Source organism: Neomonachus schauinslandi, chromosome 5 (assembly GCF_002201575.2).
Source record: "Neomonachus schauinslandi chromosome 5, ASM220157v2, whole genome shotgun sequence".
NCBI classification, from domain to species: domain Eukaryota; kingdom Metazoa; phylum Chordata; class Mammalia; order Carnivora; family Phocidae; genus Neomonachus; species Neomonachus schauinslandi.
The window spans coordinates 166106614-166116218 of record NC_058407.1 but is presented as its reverse complement, the minus strand read 5'-3'; the positions used below and the strand labels follow the sequence as shown (position 1 = coordinate 166116218).

At 45.1% G+C, this 9605-nt stretch overlaps 1 protein-coding gene across 3 annotated transcripts in view; it reads right to left on the bottom strand.

The window, feature by feature from the left end:
• Positions 1–1125: 1125 nt before the first annotated feature.
• LOC110589882 (general transcription factor II-I repeat domain-containing protein 2) overlaps positions 1126–9605 on the bottom strand; it is a 32069-nt gene continuing 23589 nt past the window's right edge. Inside the window, exons 11-15 of one of the 3 annotated variants that reach the window (XM_021700533.2) lie at positions 7082–7159; positions 5855–5938; positions 5055–5238; positions 4800–4828; positions 1126–2903 (exon numbers count right to left, since the gene is read on the bottom strand). In XM_021700533.2, coding sequence (XP_021556208.1) covers positions 1300–2903; positions 4800–4828; positions 5055–5238; positions 5855–5938; positions 7082–7159 — 1979 coding nt within the window. In that variant the 3' untranslated portion in view covers positions 1126–1299. The remainder of the gene's footprint in view (positions 2904–4799; positions 4829–5054; positions 5239–5854; positions 5939–7081; positions 7160–9605) is intronic. The other 2 variants (XM_044915704.1, XM_044915705.1) reach the window with 2 other exon arrangements.

The following is a 9605-nucleotide window of genomic DNA, read 5'->3' as shown; positions in this document are numbered from 1 at the left end:
CTAATACAGATTAAGAACACTGTGTGTGTGTGTGTGTGCGCGCGCGCTTTCAAATGCCAGCTCTCCGGGGGTTAAGTGCTATAAAGGGAAGGACATCAGGACAGTCTCCGAGGGACTGTCCCCAGCTTGCAAACATGTTAGAACACAAGGGACACCATGCACAGTGTCATTTATGGTAAACGAGATCGAAGTATTACATCAGTGTTCGATTTACTGGAGCTGGTCACTAAGTAAGTCATGGTTAGAGAATATCCCTATTCTTGGAAAATATTCCCTAAAGTAGTCGGGGGAAAGGATGTATGTAACCCCCTCAAATGGTTCAGAAAAAAAAATTAGGCGCGTGCATTTATACACACATTATACTCGGACACTCATGCATACAGGCTCACAGGCAATGTGGTACACACACACAAACACACACATACACACACAAACACACACATACACACACGCTTGTGCACACACATGAGAGAGAGAAGGAGGCCAAGCAAACAAGGGATAGAGCATAGGGTAAAATTTCAATAATATGAGAATTTGGCAAGAGGACATGTAAGTGTTCTTCATACCTTTCTCGTTTCCGCAACTTCTCTGCAAATTTGAAATTATTTCAAAATACAGTTTATTTCTTAAGTCATCACCGCACCCAACATGGAGCTCAAACTCACCACCCACAGATCAAGAGTCGGATGCTCTACTGACTGAGCCAGCCGGGCGCCCCTCAAAAAAAAAGTTTATCAACAAAACAAAACAAAACAAAACAACCTCCAAACCTCAGCTGCCTTGGCCTTTGAAAGCTCATGTTACTTGTTATCTGGAGTTCTCCATTTTCAACTCCTATCTTTGTGGGTCTGCCGGGAGGCAGAGACAGATCACACAGGGGTACTACGGTTGGTGAATGTGTCTCCAAGGGACTGTCCCCAAGCTCGCAAACATGTTAGATCACAGGGGACACCATGCAGAAAGTGGGCAGATAGATGTGTGTGCATTTACCCTCCTCCATGAATACACACCTCTGTTTCTCTGTTGGCTGATTTAAAACTTCAGTATGCTGGCCTCAGGGGTGAGTGAAACCCGCCGGCCAGAAGGAAAAGCAACCACCAGAAATACAATAAAACGGTCTTCATCTTTACTGGACTATGGTGAGGCATAAAATGTCATACAAACGGGTAGGATACTGCAAGTTACATTTCCGAGTCAAAGTGGAAAAAACTGGAAAACAGAAAGTTTGTAACTCGTCTTCTCATCTTGCAATCCCTGGGGCCCGGAGGATTCTAGTCTTGCACCCCCCCGTGTTGTAAGTCATGTCGCGATGTGGAGCATGGAATCCCACTGCGAGTCCTTTAACTGCGAGCAGTATTTCGTTTTGCTCAGTTTCATAATGGAAAACAGCTGTTCGCAAATGTAGGTGCTTCCGAACATGGAGAGAATCTTCGCACAGTGGATTCTGTACTTCGGGTAGCTACTCCACAGGTATTTGTAGAACTCGGGGACCCCAACCTTGTCGTATTTAGTCTTTAGCACCGTGTTGCACTGCAGGTCAATGACCTCCATCTGGAGCGCCTCGTGCACGCTCTCGATCTTCACCGAGAAAGGGGAGCTGAACAGGGTCAGGTCACTTTCATAGAGTTTGAAATCGGACAACCTCTTCTGGAACTCGGTCTTCAGTTCCACGATTTTGGGAATGTAGTTCAGGCCGTCACTTTCATTTCTGGAAACCGACTTCAGCGTGGGGAAGTGGGCCAGGTTATTCCTCGCCAAGTGAGTTTCCCAAAGGCACAGTTTGGCTAGGAATGCCCGGATCAGGTCGTACATCTGCGTGACGACCTGTGAGTGCCCTTGGAGCGAGATGTTCAAAGTGTTCAGGTGCATTGTCATATCGACCAAGAAGGCCAAGTCTCTGATCCAATCTTGAGAGCTCAGCTGAGGCAGGGGCTTCCCTCTGGACGACATGAAGGAATCAATTTCTTCCAACGATTCAAAAAATCTCTTGAGCACCAGCCCTCGACTGAGCCACTTAATCTCGGTGTAGTAGAGCAGGCTGCCATATTGGCTGTCCAGTTCATACAGCAAGGTCGTGAACTCACTGTGGTTCAGCCCACGGGAGCATATCCAGTTCACGGAGTTAACCACCACACTCATGACGTGGTCCATCTTCAACTTTTGCGCACAAAGCGATTCCGGGTGAATGATGCAACAAACCGACTTCAGATCCGAGTCCTTGCAAATCATGGCCACCTTGGACTTAAGTTTCGTCACCAGCCCGTCGTTCACATCGACCATGGCAGGGGTGCCTGTAGAGGCCACGCTGACCAGTTTTGACCAGTCGATATTAAACTTCTTCAGACTCTTCTCGACACGCAGAAATATCTCATTGCCAGATTTTGTACCTGTCATGGGCACCGTATCCAAGAGCTCTTCCGACACATCGAAATTCTCATCAACGCCGCGGATGAATATGGCCAGCTGGGTGGTATTATTGATATCCGTGATCTCATCGATTGCGATAGAGTATGCCACGAACGACTTGATTTTTTCACGTAACTTCTCCCATAAGTTCCCAGCCATGTCTTCTATGGGTTGCACGGCCGCAGTTTCATTTGGGCTCACATTTGCAAAGGCCTGTTTCTGCTCGGGGCCCATGATCTCGGATGACCCCAAGAGGTACTTCCTGAGTCCTTTCTTCAGCTCGTGGAGCTTCTCGTCCCGCATCTTCTCGGTATACTGGTCATAGTGCTTGCTGTGGTTCGTTTGATAATGGCGCCGGAGGTTATACTCTTTGGACACAGACATGCTCTGTTTGCATATTAAACACGTAGGAATATTCTGCACTTCCACGAAGAAATACGCTCTCTCCCACTTCTCTTGAAAGACACGGCCCTCCTGGTCTATCTTTCTTTTTCCCACTTTTGATAGAGACATGGAGACAAGAAATATTTCACTTTTTCTCTTAACTCTTACTATACGAAAAACGAGAGCAAAAATGTGATGATAAACGTCAGGGGTAAAGTGGCTGGGGTGGGGGGTATGGTTAACCCACTCCTGCAGAGAGGGACGGCAGACTCTCAGCTCCAGCAACGGGCTGCTGGAGGGAATGTGGGATCTGGGGCCAGATCTTCAGATTCCAAGAGAACTTAGGAATCGACTCTTTTTTTTTTTTTTTTAATAAGGTAAACTCTATGCCACACGTGGGGCTCGAACTCACAACCCTGAGATCAAGAGTCACTTGCTCTACCCACTGAAAACGTCCCTGGCTTTTCTTTCTTTTTCTTGAAAATGTCCCTGGCTTTTCAATGTCGGCCACTCGTTTCCATTTTTAAAAGGTACACTAGCCCAATGAAAGGCGTCTTTTGTGATTCAGCAAGTACCTATGTTTGCCCCATCTGCTTTAAGCAAGAATGATCTGGCACTATGTTTGCATTTTATTGTATATTTTTTCATTTGTGTCTCAAGAGAACTTTGAAGTAACAGGGAAGGGGGATGACCACAGAAGGTGTGTGATTTACCTGCTGTGAGGCGCAAGGGGCCTTGGTCATAGCCACGGAACTGCACACAACTTACTTGTTTTAAATTTAAAGAAATCTGACCACGAAGCAGGTAAGAGCTCTACTTGGAGAGAACACAGGTCTAAACATTCACTTCAAGAAAATGTGGGCAGAGGGGCCGCCTGGGTGGCTCAGTCGTCAAGCATCCACCTTCAGCTCAGGTCATGATCCCAGGGTTCTGGGATCGAGCCCCGCATTGGGCTCCCTGCTCAGCGGGAAGCCTGCTTCTCCCTCTCCCACTCCCCCCTGCTTGTGTTCCCTCTCTCGCTGTGTCTCTCTCTGTCAAATAAATAAATAAAATCTTAAAAAAAAAAAAAGTGTGGGCAGAGACAAGTCAATTCGGTGGTTGTCTGGGGCTGGGGGCAGGAACAGGAAATGAGAGAAAAATGGGTAGGAGGGATCTTTTGGGGGGTGATGGAAACGTCCTAATATTAGATTGTGGTGACAGTCTGCCGAACTCTGTAAATTTATTAAAAATCACTGGCAGGTGTATACCTCACACAAGGGAATTTTACGGTATGTAACTCATGCCTCAATAAAGCTACAAAAAAAAAGAAAAAGAAACTGTTCAGCAACAAACAAGACGAGTTTAGGAAGAATAATCAATTGGGCATTTTCAAAGAATATTTTAGTTTTTCCAACTTGAACTGAGGAGGTGCCCTAGTGACTCAGACTCCGGAGAACATCCCTACATCTGCTTTACTCACCCCACAGGATGCTGATGACTTGCTTGCAATGACTCCGGGGGGCCACGTTCAGAATACTGAACAGGCACAATGGATGGGGCGTTGCTCAGTCAGAACAGATGTTGACCTCAGCACCGGAGGGGTCCTGGGAGCCACCTCTGTGCCAGGTGGCACCCTCTAGGCTCGGAGGGGGGGGGAGATGGGGGGGGGGGGGGGGGGGGGGGTGTCCTCGGGGATGGAGCTGGGGTACCAGGCAGGAGCTATTTACCCACTGAGCTGGGCTAGTTCAGTAAAATGTTCCTAGCCCCCCACCCCTGCCATAAAGGGCTCCCAAATTCCAGTGTGCCAGCAAGCTCCTTCAAGCTGTCGCATGAGAATTCTGGTGAAGTACCAGAATTAAAGGACTTTATAACCAGCAGGACAAATAAACTGCATCTTAAGAGCACCATGCTTTGCTCTAAGGCTCAAGGCTTGAGAAGCAAGGCCCCCCGTGGGGAGGGCCTGCAAAGACACGTGCCACCACACAGTGGGTGCTGGGATGACTTTCTTGCCACCCACCCGGGATACTCACCATTGCTAAGCTCCAGGCCTGGAAGCGGTCTGAAGAGAAAGAGATATGGTGAATACCACAAAGTCCATTTGTCCGGGGACACAGAGCTCCCAGAAGCGGGATACAAGACAAGGAGAGTGCAAGAGGCACTGGGCTTCGGAGCCCCACGGCCCACCTCCTGGTTAAAAAAAAAATCCCACCGCCCCCCTCCCCCACCTCGATCAGGTGGCGACCTTCAGGTTCATTCTCCTGACCAAGCAGGGAGCGCTCACCTACCTAATGACTGTGAATTTGATAAATTCTGCAGCGTCCAAGATCCTTCTCATGGAGCTGATTTCTAGGTAACCAGGGGCTTTGAAGACCACGCCCGGGGGCATGCCATCGATAACCACACAGCCTGGGTTGAATGTGATCTTCCTGTAGGGAACTTTCACAGGGAAGTCCACCCCGATGGCTTCACCTGCGAGGAGACAAACAACAGAAGACCGCTTCAGTGTGTCACCTGCTTTTCCCAGACCAGTGCCGAGATGCTAAAATCCTTCCCGTCCAGTGACAACGTGGGCCATCGGCCATTATTACTTCACGGACAGCCTTACTGACTTTGACATTGGCAACGGGCAGTAAAACAGATTCAATTTCTCTCTCCAGGAAGGAGAAACGATGCTGGCATCTACCTGAAAAAGGGTTTTATGAAGATTAAATAATGATTCACATGTCAGTGCTGAAAGCAATGCTCAGCCATGGTAAGAACTCAGTAAATCAAAGATAGATACTATTATTGCGATTAGTGTGTCCATGTAAAAGCCCTTCAGGAAAAATACACGCTGATTTTGATCATAGCTCCTTCCCCAGAAAGATCTATTTCTTTTTTTTATATATAATTATTTTATTAAAAAAATTTTTTTAGTAAGCTCTACACCCAACATGGGGCTTGAACTCACGACCCCTAGATCAAGAGTTGCACGTTCTTCTGACTGAGCCAGCCAGGCGCCCCCAGAAAGATCAATAAAGTATTCCATTAAAAAGAAATACCTCAAATATATACATTTTGGATACATAACAATATAAAAACTTACCAAATTTTCGGCTAAAGAGGTCATTGACTTGTTCTCTTAGTTGTTTTATCTTTTCAATGCTGGATAATCTTTCCTTCTCATTATCTAAAAATAATTAGACAATCAAGCAAACTGGGGTTATTGATCAATTTACCCCCAAAAAAGCTGTTGGAGGAAGTGCCTGACAGCACATGAAAAAAGCACTTTACCTGGCTTGTCACTCAGTTTAGTTTTTCGGAAATGTGTAAATGGAAGCCATTAGAGACGACAGAGAATTTCCCAAATTATAAATCCATGTAAACACACTCCATACTACCTTAGGGAACATTTTCAACATTATGTAGGATCAGGGTGTCCACTTTCACCTCTACTCTTCAACATTATAATAGCAATCTGAGTCAATGCAATATGACAAGTAAAAGGAATAAGATGTACTAGGATTAGAACGGAATATTTTTCAATACTTAACATTTTTATTGTATTTAATTTTGAATAACTAGAGCAATTACATGGTTCAAAACTCACAAGACATAGAACAACGCAGAGTGAAACATTTCTCTCACATCCCTCTCTCAGCTCTGTTTCCTTCCTTGGGGAAATTATGTTATCAGATTCTTTTGTATCTCTCCAGATATATTTTATATACACATATTCAGAAAAGATTGCTTGACGGGCAGCAGATAAATTCCACCTCTGTGGCCAATTCTTATTTATTTATTTATTTATTTATTATTATTATTTTTTAAAGATTTTATTTATTTATTTATTTGAGAGAGAGAGAATGAGAGACAGAGAGCATGAGAGGGAGGAGGGTCAGAGGGAGAAGCAGACTCCCTGCTGAGCAGGGAGCCCGATGCGGGACTCGATCCCGGGACCCCAGGATCATGACCTGAGCCGAAGTCAGTCGCTTAACCAACCGAGCCACCCAGGCGCCCTGGCCAATTCTTATTTAACAGGAGCTGGTGCTTGGAGTTGTCTGCCCTGAGGTGTATTTTCCAGTAATGCCAAGGTATGGCTGTGAGAAGTAATATATCTGATTAACGATGTCTGATATAAACAAGATATTCAGTGTCTGACAATCTGTAGTGTATTTTATATTCCTGAATTGTCATTCCTTAGTTGAAAGGGTAAACTAAGCAAAAAAAAATAAAGTTCCAAGGGTTTATGACCCATGTTATATAATGGCTAAAATATAACAAAAAGAAAAATATAAAGTCAATTATGATAACGCCAGATAGACTTCCATACCTGGAATTGTCACCTGAACAATGTTAAGATCTTCCACACCTGCCGCAGAATTGGTAATACTGGATGAATTTGTGCTTCCTAAAAACAGAAACTGAAATTTAGAACTTAAAGAAAATTAGGTTAATTCTCCTCTAAAAATGTCCATGTGTCACTCTGATCAGAGGCACAGACTCAACTTTTAAAGCTTCAGAGAACAGGTGGCTGTAGGAAGTTGGGCTCCATGCTCAGTGCAGAGTCTGCTTAAGATTCTCTCCATCTCCCTCTGCCCCTCTGCCCTGCATGCTCTCTCTCTCAAATAAATAAATAAATCTTTTAAAAAATATAAGTGCTCTTTGGTTCCATATTCCATAAGCCATCATAATAACTGTTGTCAGATAAAGGACAAGAACACACCTACAGATGGGCTTCCAAATGCCACAGTCTGTTGCTGGAGGCATGGTCATTATCTACCAAATAATTTATAGCGAATCCTTTAGAAAACTGCTCTCCAGAACAAAAAGGTGATTGGGCTTGTAGTCCCTGTACATGCATGATGCCCCACAAGAGAAGAGCACAATGGAGAGGCCATCTTGGAGAACATTTCCATCAACCTGCATTCAAATCACTGCTGGACTTGGATTCTAACATGGGATTCTTTATATTGTTTCCTTTTCTTCCTTTTCCCCCTTAAAATAGAGTTGACATACAATGTTGCATTAGTTTCAGGTGTACAACATAGTGGTTTGACAAGTTATATTCTTTTTTTTTACCTCCCCCCTTTTTAAAGGATTTTATCTATTTATTTATTGGTCAAAAAGAGAGAGAGAGAGAATGCAAGCAGGGTGAGGGCAGAGGGAGAAGCAGACTCCCCGCCGAGCAGGGAGCCCGATGTGGGGCTCAATCCCAGGACCCCGAGATCATGACCTGAGCCGAAGGCAGACGCTTAACCAACTGAGCCACACAGGTGCCCTATTTTTTATTTTTATTTTTTGAGTGAGAGAGTGCACGAGTGCGCATGAGCGAGGAGGGGAGGGGCAGAGGGAGAGGGAAAGAGAGAATCCTAAGCAGGTTCCACGCTCAGCACGGAGCCCAACAGAGGGCTCGATTTTACGAGCCTGAGATCGCGACCTGAGCCAAAATCAAGAGTTGGATGCTTAACTGACTGAGCCACCCAGGTGCCCTGGAGATTTTAAGTGAAAGAAGTCAGGCCCCAAAGGGCACACATTGTACAATCCCACCTGTATGAAATATGTAGAAAAGGTAAATCCATAGAGATAGAGAGTAGACTGGTGGATACCAGGGGCTGGGGAAGGGAAGAACGGGAGGGACTGGTAATGGGTATGGGATCTTCTTTTGGGGAGACGAAAATGTTTTCGAACTCGATAGAGGTGGTGGTTACCCAACACTGCGAATGTACAAAAGCTACTGAATCATTCACTCCAAAACGGTTAATTTTTAGAGTCTCTAAATAAAAGCACTCCCAGGGCACCTGGGTGACTCAGCCAGTTCAGCATCTGCCTTTGGCCCAGGTCATGATCTCAGGGTCCTGGGATCGAGCCCCAAGTTGGGCTCCCTGCTCAGTGGGGAGTCTGCTTCTCCCCCCCTGTCCCCTGCCCCCCCACCCCCTCCCCCTCCCCCGTGCTCTTGCTCTCTCAAATAAATTGATAAAATCTTAAAAAAAAAAAATAGAAGGACTCCCATAGCAATTAAACAACATAAAGAAATGAAAGTCATCCAAACTGGTAAGGAAGAAGTAAAGCTCTCACTATTTGCAGACAACATATAGAAAACCCTAAAGACTCCACCAAAGAATTACTAGAACTGATAAATGAATTCAGAAAGTCGCAGGATACAAAATCAACGTATAGAAATCTGTTGCGTTCCCATACACTAATAATGAAGCAGCGGAAGTGAAATTAAGAAAACAATCCCATTTACAGTTGCACCAAAAACAATAAAATAGCTAGGGATAAACCTAACCGAAGAGGTGAACGACCTGTGCTCTGAAAACTAACACTGATGGAAGAGACTCAAGATGACACAAAGAAATGGAAAGACGTTCCATGCTTATGCGTTGGAAGAACAAATATTGTTAAAAAGTCCGTACTACCCAGAGCACTCTACACATTCAGTGCAATCCCTATCAAAATCCCAACAGCATTTTTCACAGAACTAGAACAAATAATCCTAAAATTTGTATGGAATCCAAACAAAAGACCCCAAGTAGCCAAAGCAATCTTGAAAAACAAAACATACTTAATGACAGTAATTCTGAGACCCATAACATTAATAAATATGTAAAATAAAAACTTCTCCTTCTCATATTAGGAAGATACTAGGGACCAGCTCATATTCCAGCAGCAGAGATGAAAATATTTCTTAGCAAGGGCGCCTGGGTGGCTCAGTCGTTAAGCGTTTGGCTCAGGTCATGATCCTGGGGTCCTGGGATCGAGCCCCGAATTGGGCTCCCTGCTCAGTGGGGAGTCTGCTCCCTCTCCCTCTGCCCCTCCTCCCTGCTTGTGTTCTCTCTCTCTCTCAAATAAAA